The sequence below is a fragment of the Sitodiplosis mosellana genome, unplaced genomic scaffold (genome assembly GCF_009176505.1).
Source record: "Sitodiplosis mosellana isolate CC-2019 unplaced genomic scaffold, AAFC_SMos_1.0 Smas_scaffold_6167, whole genome shotgun sequence".
Classification (NCBI taxonomy): Eukaryota; Metazoa; Arthropoda; class Insecta; order Diptera; family Cecidomyiidae; genus Sitodiplosis; species Sitodiplosis mosellana.
In genome coordinates this window covers 2,343,173-2,359,273 of record NW_022601408.1, presented here as the reverse complement: position 1 = coordinate 2,359,273, position 16,101 = coordinate 2,343,173, and the positions used below count along the sequence as shown (strand labels likewise).

Sequence of the window (16,101 nt, the reverse complement as noted above, 5' to 3'; positions counted from 1 at the left end):
ATTTAGAAAAAAAAATTTATTCATTCATTTTTCCTACCGTTGTTTGCTTTTAAAAAACGCAACGGAATATATTACTTTAAAAAAAAAAGACTAAAATTTTGAATTTCAAAAGCGAGTAATATCACCTTAACTGAACCGCCATCTATCGGTTCAACCAACCATACTAAGTGTATTGACGACGAAAGCCAAATCGCACCGAGTTAAGTACGACAGTCTGAATGTCTTACGACATACATTTGTCAACTGACATTTCGGCAGTAGTAAAATCAAACACGAAATCGTTCAAAACTGTTACCGGTTTGTATGTTTATAATAAAATGTATTGAAATGTCCAGTTATTCGTATTAAATATTTGTTTTTTGTTCGAAAAAAAAGATTGTATTTTATTTGTCGAAATGAAACTGTTAATGTTGCCGAACGTGTTATTTGATGAGTTTCCAGAGGATGATGTGAGTATTGAAATTAGAGTAAAAAAATTGCCATCACTCGACTATTTGTTCATATTTTTTTCCTCCAAACACAAATGTAGACCGTCAAATTCTGTATATTCACACAACCGAAATATCCCAAAGAAGATTACTCGAAATTCAGAGGAATAGTGTGGTTTTGTTGCACAGAAGACACATTTTGTGTACTGGCTGGGTTCAAGGTAATTAAATTGAGAATTTAAATTTCAAATGAATGTATTGTTTCATGGTAACATTTTTTCTTCAGAAAATACCAACAGATTTGTTTGTATTACTGTCAGAACGTCGAACGAAATTCGATTGTACACCGAGTTTCGGAATACGTTGTATTCCGAGTGGAAATGTATCGCAATCTGTAATGTTGCTAATTGACATTGGAGGTAAGAGTTGATATTTGTGGGGGATCATGAGCGAATAAATTCATTGCTATTTTCTTACAGATGATGTCCATTTGTACACAGGCCAATTCACGCAATGCCGTCAAGCCATACTTAGACCAATCGTATTGCATTATAAAGACAAATTGAATGACATTCACGTGGACAATACCTTAGCAAATTTTCGTAAACATAGTATCCTCTTCCCAGCATGCAAACAGATCAAAGATATTGTTAGGTGAGCAATGAATGCGTTTTGTTTTGAGGATAACTTTTCATTCAATTTATTCAAGGAGAGCCATCACTATTCTTTGTTTCACTATTCTCAGCACTTATAATGGCTACAAAATCTATTTACTAATGGAACTATTTGGTTATGAAGAGCTACTCTTCGAATTGGCACGTGAAGGCGTAAAAATTCAGTTGTATGAACCACAGAAAGTTGTGTTCAAGAGATGCAATCATGGTGGACTCTTTGAATTTGAAGGTCCACCGCAACTCAGAGTATTTCCAAACATTTCGCAAGTAAAAGCGCTAAGGCAAAGGGATTATGAGAGGTAGATTGTTCAAGTGTTAAAAATGAAAGCAACATTCCGAACTGAGCGTTATATTTTCAGACTTTTTGACGAACGCAAAATCATTTACATCAAGTTGATTGCAATGGAACATGAGCCGAGATCTGAGGAGACCATCAAAGGCTTATTTCTCGTAAGAAATTTGAAAAGGAGCCCAACTGGGAATGTTTTTGATAGCAATGTTTCTTTTCGCAGGTTCCTTACACACCACATGCAACGTCGTATGTCCTGCATTCATTATTTCAAACACTGAAACCGAAACGTGTGCATCCGTTGGTTCCTTGTGGGTTGAATGACGATCACATGACCATAATACCAGAGGACATTCTCAATGATGGCTGTCAAATTATCGATATCAACGCTAACGATTCAAATGCTAATGAAATATGGAATGAAGGCGAAGAGGCAGCAGATGTGGATAGTGCTACATCCTTCCTGGACCTGTCAGATGAATATTCAGATGATTTTTCGACCGAAGTCGACGAAATGTCAATTCAAGAAGTTGTCCAATTGGAAAATTTAAGGTAAATACTATTTTGAAGTTTCTGTTGAAATTTTTTTGTCAGTTTTTTTACATGGCTTCAAAGGGATTTTGTCTTTAATTTTCTTTCAGTGACCATGGGACTAGCAATGATCAACCAAAGTCAATTAATGCTGAGTGTGTTGAAGAATTGCCAGAGATCGAGGTAGTCAACGTTAATAGTGATCCAATCGAAATATCCGATGATGATCTGGAAGACAATGACTTAGGACTGTCGATGGGTGCCGATCGTCAAGTCGATACAGCGCTAAGAAGCACACCTGACGAAAACTTTCAAATGAATGAACAAACGGATAGAAGTGAACCACTTCAAGCTGAAGACAATGGGATTCAGAAAAATGTTGCTAAAAATAACAACCGATCTAAGCGCACAACTGATGCAGCATCGGTCAATGTGTCTAACCAGAGCCAGAGCACGGTGACATATGGACAAATTGGATCCAACAAAGATGCTCGAGTACATAGCAAATGTTCACGTTTCCAGATTCGCAAGCAAATTGAATACCTCTCCGATAGTGATGATGAAAATCATGAAGACGAGAGATCTACGCCGCTCAGAAGCGGGCAAGAAGGAGGCGTTCAAGCTAATGAAAGGGAGCAGAATGATGGCAAAATTAACGAAAAAATTGAGTACATCAATGTAGCTGCGTCGCAAACCTTGTCTAACCAGAGCCAGAGCTCAGGAGATGAAAAAACAAATAGTCCGAATTCTACAAATCAAAATGAATGTCGTGCAGATGGCGACAACAAATTTGATGAAAGTTCATATGAGGAGAATTCACATTCTGAATCTGAGTATCAGCTAGTATTTCCCGATTAGAAATAGAATTGTATTCAACGTGTAAATTGGAAACTGACAAGACTGATAAATGTAAAAAGAATCGATATCTCGCTCGTTGTAAAGCTACTTAAACTAAAAAACTATGTATCATGAATCACATAAAATCATATTATGCAGCATTTACGTGCATTTACGTTCGACACTAGCAGTCGTTGATATAAATGAACAATAAACCGATGATGTCATCACTGACTCGTTTCATTCATCAAAATATTTACGAATCCACACTGCTGTAGCGACATGAATCTCGGCAGCGACACAAAAGCCGTACGAATGAATCAACCGCATTTTTTCCGTATGAAACCCTTTTTTTTATTTTCTCCGTTTGATAAATTTAATTTCAAAATAGAAAAATGAATTTATTTCTGTGACTTTGTGAGTGAAAAAATATTTTTCACAAACATAAACCATAAAATGTGCTTCTGTTGTTTATTACAACAGATATGATTCACGCTATATCACTACAGTCACACATCGCACACGATCACTTGTGTATTGGTGTGCTGTCGCTTCGTTCGTCTTTCTTGTTAGAGTGAGATATCTATATATGAACGTAACAGCTAGCTGCCGCGCTCAAACACACACACTAGCTGGCCTTCTAGATTTTTCATTTTGGCTGATTCTTATAATTCGCAAGGCGACGAATTCACAAAGAAAAGTATATTAGCATTGCGGCTTCCATATATATTCGGGGAGTGAGTTGCTCAGTAATAATAATACCATTATAGAACTTAGTTCTAAGTCGAAAGAGACTATTCTTACAGCATAGGACGCACACTATTCGGCGAATCCGTTCGAAAGAACTGGAGTGCTTTGAATCACATAAAATAATTTATCGAAGATTTTGATACAATTCATTCAAGTGTTCTGCTTGATTTTTTTTTTTTTTGAAATGGCGAATATAACAGTTTGAATATGAAGAAGCTCAAAATCTTAGATCTTAGTCGATGTATGCCTGACCGTAATCTAAAAAAACAATTCTCAAATGTTTAGATTGCTAAGCATAATGATCGATTTTATCAACGACATTGACAACAATGAAAAAGCATTGAACTGATCACTGATCAGTCGAAGTTATTGCTGAATTGTTAAAAAAAATTCCAACCGAAATCGATGTGGAGAATGTAGATCTTATGGAAATTTGGATCTCAAGGAAAGACGACCGAAAACAAGATTCATTCAGCTCATTGAAGAGAATACGACACTCGATCGCACCACAAAGTATCATCGCTTATGGAAATTATCCAAAACCTATTAGATTTCTCACTCAAGCCCGTTACATATTCGCCAACGTTTCACACGTTCAAACGACACTTTTATAGACTCAAGCAGACGCACTATTATGTTTTTTTCATGGCTACAGCATGACCACAACCACTGTTCGCTGTACAACCCGCTCACACGTCGCAACGTGTGAGCCAATCGCGAACAACAACCGTACATATGCATGTCTCCCGAGTCTATGAAGATGTAGTTCGAACATGCGACGGGCCTGGGTGAGATCGCGTTTAACATGTCAACTCATACATTTTGCAATTGCTGGACATATGATTTGTCTCTTTGATTTTTGGAATTTATAAAACAAAGGCGAACAAATATATACAAAGAAAAATCTAATAAAAATATCGCTTTGACACACTATGTATAATTAGGGGAGTACGGGGCAATTCAACGTACTTTTCTTAAATATTAAAAATCTCCTGACCTAGTCATGCAATCCAATTCATATGAAAAAAATCGAAATATCATTGCCAAGAAAAATCAAGGCACGGGTAGCCAAAAACGTATTCGTCGCTCTGTAGAGTCAATCAGATACTGATAACCCTTGCGACACTGACCAAATGTGAAGGATAAAATGGCGAAACTAACGATATATAACACTTGATACTTTGTATTGCCGTTTTCGAGATATCTTGAATACGTCGGTTTGCCCCACGCGTCAAATTGGCCCGTTCTCCGCTAAGTCTAGGATTAAGTAAACGAATGTTCTGATTGTAAAAAAATTAGCTGATCTACAAATAGGAAGACAACCAACAGAAGGAAGAAAGAAATGAATAAAAACAACTTTGATCTTGCATTCTATACGTTGTAAGGGAAAAAATATATTTATTCGATAATACTGAAAATGATTAAATTTTTTTCATTGTAAAAATTGTAGAATTAAGAAAGAAAAAATATATTTTTATTCATTTGAATCCAGTTTGTGTTATTTCACTTCATTTGTTCCTTATATTATAATAATTGGCTTCGAGAAAAAGTACTTTATAATTATTTCACGAATGATTTTTTCTCTGAATTTAATCTATTCGTGTGCTTGTTGTGTTTTCTTTGTCTTGCGATAGCCCTATCATTCGAAACAATTAAATTAGAAGTTTCAATCGGGAATTCAATGGCGCATCCGACTGTGAATGTTATTCAGATGTTTGTTCAAGCCATATGTTCGGATAAAACGCGTCAAACATATTTCACAACTAGGGGGATTTCACTCTATGCGAATACTGCTATTCGTACGAATGCGCGAATACTTTGCCATGCATTTGAATATAAACACTCGCAAATACTGATATTCGTGCCGAATATTCGCATTCGTACGAATAACCATTTAATATATCTATACGGCGCATTAGCAAATACGTCCGAATATTGCTGCGCGAATGCGAATGCACTTGACAGATCTTTATTGATTTGTTGTGTTAATCGTTGCAACTACATTGTTTACATTAGTTCGCCAAAATGGTAAATAGTTATTTCGATCCAAATTTAATATCAATTTAAGTTGTGTTTTGTATTTTAGGGACTGGAAAATGTTATTTTCAAATTAGAAAAATATTTGAATGAAAAAATTCCGGCCGATATTATTAAAATCCTGGAATTCTTTGCATTTGAAAAGGAATCATCTCTTATGTCCATTGACAACGATGCTATTATGGATATCGAGAACTATGTCATTGAAAACCCAGAAATTCTCAAAGATTCACTAGCATGAACTTTTGTGTGATATTTAAGGTGATTTGATCCTGAGAAACTCCTGTTGCAACGGCTGCATCGATATGGCTTCTCACCGGCGTGATTTCGTTTGTGTACTTTGATGTCATCGCGATAATTGCTCGAATATTCACAGAATCTGCACTTGTGTCTCTTTGTCACCTTCGAGAACAACTGTGTTGAAGGTGTTGACGTGTTGACGTGTTGACTTGTGGACACAACCGTCTTATTTGCCAACGAATTGTCGGTGAAAGTATTGCCGACTGAATACGAACTGGCGTCGTTTGATTTTCCTTGCACGATTACGTCGGCACTTTTGGTGGATACTGCACTGCTTTCCTTGTGGCTGAATGCACTAGCCTGTGTTTTCCCGTTCGGACGCGTACTCATCGAGGTATCATTCGGTTTCATTTGGATTTGTCGACTACTTTCACCATGCGTCAATAGCTCCATTTCGAAATTGTAGTAGGCTGCCTTCAAACGAAGTAAAATTAATTGACAAATGCAAAAAAAATTGATGTCAAAAAATTACCTTATATTCGAAACATGGAAAAAGTATTTCTTGACCTATTCATCAAAGGCCTTCCTGATCAAACGACTTTTTAGCTTCCCGCAATGATAATGTGGCGTTACGTTGTATGCCAGCAGCTATTTTATTAATCGCGGCCTTCCAATTGTTGGTCGACATATTTTGCTGTCGAAATGAAAACTGAGGTTAGATCAAGCACTGTTGTGAAAAACCGGGCGAACTCTTTCTTTCCAATCAAAGAGATTTCATCAATGTGAATTCACTTTATATTATTTTTCCGAAATTGGGCATGATTTACTCTTTCGACTCTCTTCCCTTGTGCAAATGTGATCGCTTTGCCTTGAAATCAAGTTCTGTGAGATTTCTATAGAATTTGGCTTCAGTTAATGACACAATAAAAAAAAACTCGGATAACGGATTTGGGGAAAAAACATTGATATCTGTCATTTCATTCAATTGACGAACACTGAACGATTTGCATTCTAGAGAAAATTCGCAAGAATATTTCAACATTTGGATATAAATTAAATTAAATTAAATTAAATTTTGTATAGAAAAATCATTCTATCATCTAAACATTTCATTTTCCATTTTTTTTTTAAATTTCAAATATTCGAGGTATAACAACGGCTAAATCGATGTGTGAATGTGTATGTGTTGATGTGAAGGTATTTCAGCACATTTACTTTGACAGTTCTCGTGAACGATACAGCAATTCAGCAATTCAGCAAATTGGTGTTGTTTCTCTCGGTTGTCATATTCTGTGCTGCAAACATAAGCACGTGTAAATAGTCGCATAGCACATTTCAGTCGGTACAAGTATCGCTTGTGTGCATTGTGAATCCAATTCGTTGATTATTTCGAGAAAAAACGAATTTATTCGTTGTTAATTATTATCCATCGTTGGTTTTATACTTCATTTGAAAATGGGTCGCAAGGGTTTGTTCGCCGAAAAGCCAAAAAAGGGTCCGGGTAGGAAGGCTAAAAAGCAAGGACCACCAGTGCTCAGCCGACAATTCAAAGGTAAATCTGGAAATTCCATTGGTTTTTGATGTTCTATTACGAATTGTTAACGTTCGGCTTGAAAAAAAATCGCAATTTTGTACGTTATTTCAGCTGAAAAAGAGAATAAAGAAGAGCAAATACTATCACATCGCCAGAAACAACGGTTGGTAAAACGTGTAAAGAAGCAAGAAGATAAGAAAATCAAAATGAGCGGCTATGGCCGTAATAAAAACAAACAGAAGCAACCGCAAAAAGTGTACAACAGTGACTCAAACGATGAGAGTGACTCCAACGAGGAAGAGAGTGACGCTGAGGAAAATGGACTTGAAAGTGACGGAGGCGAGAATGTGGTGCATGGCTTCACCGATGATAACAGCGAATGGTTGAAACCGAAGAAATCGGTACAGAAAGACAGCGATGAGGATGTCGAGGAATCAGAACAAGAAAATGAAGAGGAAGAAATTGGAGATGACGAGGAATTAGAGGAAGAGCTAGAAGAAGAATCGGAAGATGATGACAATTTGAAGGTAAGCAGTCAAATTGCTGTTCATATGAGCTATTATCAAAAGTCCATTTCCATGTTGTGACGAGACGTGCTTGTTTATTATTGTAGTTAAAAGAATTGAAATCTCCTCATATTAAAAACCTTTCAATGATTTATTTTTCGATCATTTAATTTTTTTTTCAATTGTTATCTCCTTAAAAGGTCGAAAGTTTGGCCAACTTCACTGGTGAAGACGACGACGACGACGAAGACGAAGATGAGGAAGAAGAAGATGACAGATTCGATGGTGAAGCTGAATCGGATGATAGCGATCAAGATAGCGATGAAGAAGAGTTGCCGATTGAAAAGAAAAACCGACAACTGAAAATCAAGCAAGAGAAAGAGGCAAAATTGGCTGAAGAAGAGTTGCAAGAGAGCATGGTCAACCAAGAAGTGTTCCAGTTTCCGGACGAGAGCGACGAAACACCAGTCACATTGCAGGTCGTTCAACAACGGATTAAAGATATTTCCGTTGTTTTGGCTGATTTCAATCGACGCCGTTTGCCGAACAAATCACGCCAAGATTACTTGGAGCTATTGCGCAAAGATCTGTGCATGTACTACAGTTATAACGATTTTCTAATGGAGAAATTGATGCAAATTTTCCCAGTAAATGAATTATTCGAGTATTTGGAAGCATCAGAGGTTCCTCGACCGCTCACAATCCGAACCAACAGCTTGAAAACACGTCGTCGTGATTTGGCTGCCGCTCTTATCAATCGCGGTGTTAATTTGGATCCACTTGGTAAATGGACTAAAATCGGTTTGGTTGTTTACAATTCAAACGTTCCACTGGGCGCCACACCAGAGTATCTTGCTGGTCATTATATGATTCAAGGTTCGTACGCTTTATAACAATTCAGTTGAATGGCTAGAATTTTTTTCGGAAAGAGAAAAAAAAGACAAAGCCGCTCAATCCATACACATTAATTTAAAATATTTTTTCCCACAAAATGCCATTATAGGAGCGAGTAGTATGTTGCCGGTGATGTCTTTGGCACCACAAGAAAATGAACGTGTGCTGGATTTGTGTGCCGCACCGGGTGGCAAAAGTTCACATATCGCAGCACTCATGAAAAATACCGGTGTGCTTTTTTCAAATGATGCAAACAGAGATCGTATCAAGGCCGTGGTCGGTAATTTCCATCGTTTGGGTGTGATGAATGCTGTTGTGAGTTGCGAAGATGGTTGCAAATACAAGAGTATAATGACGGGATTTGATCGTATATTGGTTGATGCTCCATGCACAGGAACTGGTGTCATTTCAAAAGATCCCAGTGCGAAAACATCCAAATCTGATGTCGATGTGCAACGTTGCTACAATATCCAACGTAAATTATTGCTTACAGCTATTGACTGTCTGAGTGCAAAGAGCGCAACTGGCGGCTATGTAGTCTATTCCACATGCTCAATTTTGCCCGAGGAAAATGAATGGGTCATTGACTACGTGTTAAAGAAACGAAACGTTAAGCTTGTGCCAACTGGTCTTGATTTTGGAACGGAAGGTTTTGTTAATTATCGCCAACATCGATTTCATCCAACAATGAAACTTACGCGCCGTTACTATCCACACACGCATAATATGGACGGTTTTTTTGTTGCAAAACTCAAGAAATTCTCCGATGTTATTCCAGTGTCAAAGGATGACGAAAACGAAGAATTGAAGGTCGATGAAAATGGTGAAAATGGCACCGAAGCTACAAATGGTGACGGCGCCGACGATCAAACCGAAAACAAGAAGAAGCGAAAATTGGCTGGCAAACCAACACTCACGCCCGAAGAGAAGAAACGTAAAAAGGATGAGGAACAAAAGAAATTCGTTACAAATGTTTATGAAAAACCACAGAAAATCAAGAATAAGAATAAGAATAAAAAGAAGAAAAATTAAATTGAATATTTTTATGGAAACAATTTATTGTAATTATTATATGATTAAATGATAACATTGAATAAATTTTAATGATGCAACATTCATTTTTCTAAATTGTCAATCAATGATCCATTTTAGTTGAATTTTTGTGGATAAGAAAATGTTCGTTATTATTATCTCAATTGAACGCCATGAAAAGGCACACAATTTTCTGTCCAAAGAAATGGTCAATTTTTATGCAAACAAATGCGATTCCATTCTTATCTCCAAATATACACTACCGTGCAAAAGTTTGGAACCACTAGGTATTTTTCATACAAATTGACCATTTTTGGTGGACTCATTAACATATTTCGGAAACACCTGCACTCTTGATATTTTGTGTATAGTTTCTACAACGTTTCAATAGTAAATCACAGAGGTTTCATCAAAAAATATTCATGAATTTCAAAAATATAGCAATTTGAATTTGTACTGTGAGAAAAATGATCAAATTTGTATGAAGATTAAAACAGATCAAATTCAAATTAATATATTTTTTAAATACGTGAATATTTTTCGATGAAACCTCTATAATTTACTATTGAAACGTTGTAGAAACTATGCACAAAATATCAAGAGTGCACGGTAGTGTACGTATACAGTAGAACCTTGATTATCCGTCCTCCTATTATCCGTCACCTCCGTTAACCGTCACACCATTTCAAGGTGGAAAAGTTTTTTTTCAGTTCATTTTTCAGTTTATTTCACTTGAACATACGAATAAAGTTGCCAACTAACTTTCATAATCAAAATCAATTGTGTGCCCCTTGTACATTCGCACAATAAGATTTGAAATCAGAGGCTTTGCGTTTTCGGTACACTTCTCGTATACACAAGATTGTCCAATATTTTGGACAATACACCAAATCTGTTTTCATATCTATTATATATTTTTTACATCACCTTGTTTTTCATCATAAACTAATTAGAAAGTATGGAAATTTTGATTATTTTGTTTTATTTATATGAAAGTCTTGATTATCCGTCTTTTTTGATTATCCGTCAATGCGCTGGTCCGGTGCCTGACGGATAATCGAGGTTTTACTGTAATCAATATGCATGAGTCCTAAAAATGATGTCCCTAACGAAATTGACTGTGACTGAGCGAGAGGGTGATTGATCCGCTTATGTCAATCATTATGTCATCAATACATTCAAATATTTCATTGCAAATCAACCGTCGCAAAGATGGGTTCGATTAGCCCTGGTCACACTTGGTAAAAATAAAATTTTGGATAAATTTAAAATTGGATACCAGAATTTGTGCATGCTCGATTGTTCCATGCTCGAACATTTGGAAATTGACAAACTTTCGCTGAATGCCCATACCAGAAACGATTTGGACCATGGTGATAGATCCCGTCAATTGCGCGTAGTGAAGGTGAGTGAGAAAAAACGCTAATCATTTTTTTTCAGTTTGAATCGTACAACAGAAGCGTTGAACATTTTCTGATGCGTTTGGATGACAGCATTTGCCAACAGTTTCAGGACGTTTCAATCGGCAGAAACAATCGGGATTACTTCAAAACTTCTGATGATGACATCAACAAAACGTGATCGAAACTATTCAAATTTGCAGCGCGTTCCAATAATGCATCGCCTAGTTGGTTATGACCAATAAATGAAATATTAAAAAACTAACAAAGAAGTGGGATTTGTAAGCATCCACGAAGATAAAATGTTGTCTCTGTTCAGAATAAAGCATACAATTGAATAATTTTGCAAATGGTGTTTAAATGCGGAATCAACGCGTAGAAATAGGCAATTATCGGGTGCAACCTTGAAAATGAAATGCAGTGTGACAAGTCGGTCGGAACAGATGAGGTTTAAAATATTGCTCGAAGAAATGAAGACGTTAGTGTGAACGCGTCAATGGCCCTTCAATGTCTAATGGCCCTTTGCTGTGTTCGATGAAAATAAAATAGAAACAAACAGCTATATTTTATAGATAAAATCACTTTTCTTTTTTTTTATTTCTTTTTCAAACTCTGTGTCAATGTGTTTAAATACCAGTATGAAATTAAAAGGAGAAAAAAACACTGAATCGAAAGGTTCACTGAAGCAATCAATTCAATCGTGACATTTTATCCATGAAGAAGAAGAAAAAAAAATATGTATATCATTTGTATAATATTGTGTTAATAAAATAAATTATAGCAAAGATTTTAGCTAAATGTATGCAAATGCTCTCTACTTTATCTCTCTCAGTTATCTTTCTCTCGTCCTCTCACTCATTTTCTTCTCGTTGTACAATTAAAAAATTAAAATAAATGAATATCTAAAACAAAATCGTGTAACGTCATGCATTTTGTCGTTACATAAAATTCAAAAAGACATGCATTTGTATTGAGATTTTGTAATACAAAATGTAGTGTTCAATTTGAATATAGATTCTGAAATCGAACTTCCGCTGGGAAGTTAAAACGGGCGCAAAATTTACTTTAAAATTGTGTGTGGTGCAAGTCGGGTGCAAGCAATGTCTACATAGAAGGTGTATGTCTTATCAATTACTTCAAGTATTGTATTACTGTTACATATGTATTCTGATTATTTTGAAGGAATATAGAATTTCGGTTGGTAGTTTCTCTCTCTCCCTCTCTCTCTCTCTTTCTCTCTCTGGTTCATATTTGTTGCAATTGTTTATTATTTGTCGGCTTTCTCTTGACGGTCGGTCATCAGACTTCGTAGTTTTTTGTTTGTGTATGGGACGATTTCAGGCTGATCTTTGGCGTCTTTTTCTTGTTGTTCGCCACCACCGTTGAACGGTAAAGTTCGTTTACCGTTCGAGTTGTGCTCATCACCCGTTGGGTCAATCTTTCGGAAGCTCTGTTTCAAAATAAAAAAAAAAACACACAAAATGGTTAGAGGTTTTTCTACTCTCGACAAGTAAACCAATGTATGTTTGAGATTTAAAATCGAAAAAAAAAATCATTCAAAATTGCTACCTGAATAGGGCTTGAGATGAATGTATATGCGATTGGATCGGGTGATTGTAGAATCTCATTGCTCTGTAGTTCCTGCACGTAGATGCTGTGACTCTGTGAGATTTTGCGGGGATATTGTTGGGCTCGAATGTTGACCGGTAATGGTGATAATGTAACATCATCTGAAGCCCTCAAGCGCAACACAAACTCCTTCATATCATGCACATAAATTCGATTGTAAAAATCGATGATGTCACAACGATTGTTGTCCGTTCCCAACACTTCTCGATAGATGTTGCTCTCCGCCTGCGGTTGTGTACGATACGCGGACATGATGTCTTTGAATTTAGTTGGCAAATTTCGTGCACGAGCAAATATATAAATAGAGCACATGATAAGCTGATCCAAGTGACGATCCTTCATGAGATCAATGCGATGCAAAATGGAATACTCAAACGTAGTCCAAATCTTTTGCAGATATTGATTGCCTTTCAATTCCAAGTCGGTGGCCAACTTTTCGATGCGTACAAATGCCAATTTGTAGAATTTTCGAAAGAATAGCCCAATCGAACTGCTGATTGTGTCTTCTTGCTTTGGTAACGAATGATGTCGAGAAAGCCAGTCATTTATCTCTGTCCATAACGGTGAGTCTTTTTCCCAAGCGAGCGATTCAAGGCATTGTTCCTCGATCTAAGCGAATAATAAATTGGATTTTGCATGTGTTAAATTCAGAAGAAGCGCTTATTTATTTGGAAAAAAAAGGGGGAAAAAAGATTCTGTTCGATATGAAAATCTCTCAAGAAAATATAGTCATTTGTTCCAAGAAAACTATTTTGCTCTTACAATGACCATAAACTTTGTTCTTTAATCGGTTGAGCGGTTCAATTTGAGCGATACTTACAGCATTCAAATGCTTGATGAGATCACGGCTTAAAATGCCTTCTTCATTAGATATGATAATTTCGATCAGTTTGTAGAAATAGAATGCGTTTATTCTAAAGCAATTGAGGATCCATGGGAATTTCTGAGAGGCGCCGTATGCATAAATAACGATTTCAACCGATGTAGCCATTAGCATCATATGGAATCTTGAATTTTTCAAAATCTAAATGAAGAAACAAATGATTTTTGTTACAATTGAATGAAAAAGAAAAATTAAAAGAAAAAAACAGTTTCTTCCGATTGACTCACGTTCGGATGAAAGTTCTGCTTTTGGCTTCTCTCCTTGCGAATGATCTTTTCAAGCAAATTATAGTAGAGTTTGACCGCTAACTCGAATCGATCACTGGCCGAGTTTGTTCTGAACTCGCTGAGGAATTTTTCTCGCATCGATTTCTGAATTGCTTCGATTTCGGGCAGTGGATTGACTCCACAAGTCTTGAAGAGATCTTTCAAACTTTTGCTGGGTTCGGCTGTCGAACTGTTCAAATGTTGATGCAATCGATTGACATTTTGCGTCGCGTTCGAAACCGGTGATGCTAGGATTGGATCGCGGGTCGGCAAATTGTGCCTTGCACTGAGTGGCGTGTCGGGTGCCAATGTTTTGATGATTTGTGAATGAGTTTTTGGATCGGATACACTGTCGTTTGGTGCCTGCAGCAAAAAGATGCCTTCATCAATTTTCCCATCGCGTCGAATGTACGCTTCATACTGTTTCTTGAGCGATTTTATGTTGCTGTCGTGGTTTTGTGCCGATAAAATGCCCAAAAAAGTGTTGGCATTCCCTTTGAGAACATTATCGCGGAAGAATTTCTGCATCAACTCTTTCCAGTTGTGTGATTTGATTTCGAGGGCATCAATTTCGGGAGCCTCTTGCTGTTGGCACAGTTCTTTGATGATCGAAACCGGTTCGGTGTCGGCGGATTTTTTGTCCTTGCTCAGTGCGGCGGCGGCCGGTCCAAATTTCATGTTCAGCAAATCGTCACGCTTGTCGGCCACAATGTTTGCAAATATCAGATCAATGCAGCACAACAGCATGTGAAACGATGTCACTATATCGATGGAATGCTCTGGATTCTCACCCTGCGCCAATATGAAAAGATACCAACAAAATTCGTAGACATTGTTTGGTGTGCACTTGTTGGCCTGCTTGGATTTTTTCCCCTTTTGCGGTGTGGATATTGTAGCGGCTGCCAATGCAGCCTCCTCCGAATTATTTGGACTCGTAAAATATTCACAGAAAATTGATGAGTATTTTTCATAAGACAATATCGATACGGACAAACTCGCTCGCAGCCGCTTGAATCGTTCACGGCATTCACTCGATGTGCTGACTCCCGGAATACTGAACCATTGTTCGGTTTTCTTTAAAAACTCATAAATTTTTATATTGCACAAACGAAGTAGTTTTGTTAAAGAAATCTCCGACAGTTCGTTCGATTTATCTGTGAGGTTGACGTAGAGCGCGCAGCAAAGCCACTGAATCTCACCGCCCTTTGTGTTGTGTCCACAAGAAACGCAACAAAGAAAAAAAAAGAGAAAAAAAAAAAAAAAACAAAAACATGCAAACCAATCCATCAGTATCGATCTATGTATCGTGTCACAGGCAAACAACATTTCAATTATGGTATTGTTCACATTTTACTCTTAAAATCTACTCACCTCCAGCGTGTGATCATTGCGAATGGATCGGTAATTGTCCCAAGTTGATTCCACTATCGAGTCATCGATTTCCAATTGCTCGCAAATATGTACATATTTGCTTTTGATTCTGTCGTCGATCTCATCGCTCGATTCATTCGTCAACATTTTTTAAACTAAAACTGCACTAAATTGTATTATTTTGTGTGTGTGTGTGTCTTTTATTTTGTTTCGATGCGTTGTGGCGTTTCCAATTCTTTCACTCGATTTGATTTTATATTGTTAGTAAGCCTCTTGTTTCGTTTTGCTTGCTCGTGCAAAACCGACAACAAAAGCAATGAACTTCGCTACACCTCCGTTGTATATATTCTATGTGTGTATATACGCGAAACGAAAATTAAATTGAGAACACGAAAAATGGCGCCAATTATGTTTGACCTCTCCTTTTTACTTGATTTTTGTAGCTAACCAGTGATCTACCGTCGTTTATGTGGCGCACAGTCGATTCACAAATCAAATGATTCTTCTTAAACGTAGCATTTGGCGCAAAATGCACCGTCAATTGTAGGAAAACATGTGGAATATAACAGAAAATTATTACGTTTCTTTTTGTCGGACAATATTTATCACTATTATAGACGAATGACGTTCCCGCTTGATGATAAAAAAAAAACTCACAGGTTTTGGCGCGCTGTCATCATTGCAATAGCCGTACTGATGTCCCTATCGAAAACCATCAACGAAACATTCAGCAACACAGCAAAGGGTCTTATACATGCGATCAAAAGTGATTTCAAGCACACATTTCAATTTCATTTATT

The 16,101-nt window shown here is 36.9% G+C and overlaps 3 protein-coding genes across 3 annotated transcripts; 2 read left to right on the top strand and 1 right to left on the bottom strand.

Moving 5' to 3' along the window:
- Positions 1 to 233: 233 nt before the first annotated feature.
- LOC129575411 (uncharacterized) lies at positions 234 to 2,989 on the top strand. The gene is made up of 9 exons (XM_055459007.1): positions 234 to 297; positions 376 to 449; positions 530 to 649; positions 715 to 847; positions 908 to 1,082; positions 1,174 to 1,401; positions 1,462 to 1,552; positions 1,615 to 1,943; positions 2,033 to 2,989. The coding sequence occupies exons 2-9, from the start codon at positions 396 to 398 to the stop codon at positions 2,778 to 2,780; spliced, it is 1,878 nt and encodes a 625-aa protein (XP_055314982.1). The 5' UTR covers positions 234 to 297; positions 376 to 395; the 3' UTR covers positions 2,781 to 2,989.
- Positions 2,990 to 7,041: 4,052 nt separating this feature from the next.
- LOC129575405 (uncharacterized) lies at positions 7,042 to 9,855 on the top strand. The gene is made up of 4 exons (XM_055458997.1): positions 7,042 to 7,338; positions 7,432 to 7,847; positions 8,027 to 8,702; positions 8,830 to 9,855. Exons 1-4 carry the CDS (start codon positions 7,242 to 7,244, stop codon positions 9,750 to 9,752), a joined length of 2,112 nt encoding a protein of 703 aa, XP_055314972.1. The 5' UTR covers positions 7,042 to 7,241; the 3' UTR covers positions 9,753 to 9,855.
- Positions 9,856 to 11,716: 1,861 nt separating this feature from the next.
- On the bottom strand, positions 11,717 to 16,008 carry LOC129575425 (retinoblastoma-like protein 1). Its single transcript, XM_055459036.1, has 5 exons — positions 15,302 to 16,008; positions 13,892 to 15,133; positions 13,602 to 13,805; positions 12,722 to 13,390; positions 11,717 to 12,602 (listed from the first exon to the last, which is right to left on the bottom strand). Exons 1-5 carry the CDS (start codon positions 15,446 to 15,448, stop codon positions 12,420 to 12,422), a joined length of 2,445 nt encoding a protein of 814 aa, XP_055315011.1. The 5' UTR covers positions 15,449 to 16,008; the 3' UTR covers positions 11,717 to 12,419.
- Positions 16,009 to 16,101: the final 93 nt, after the last annotated feature.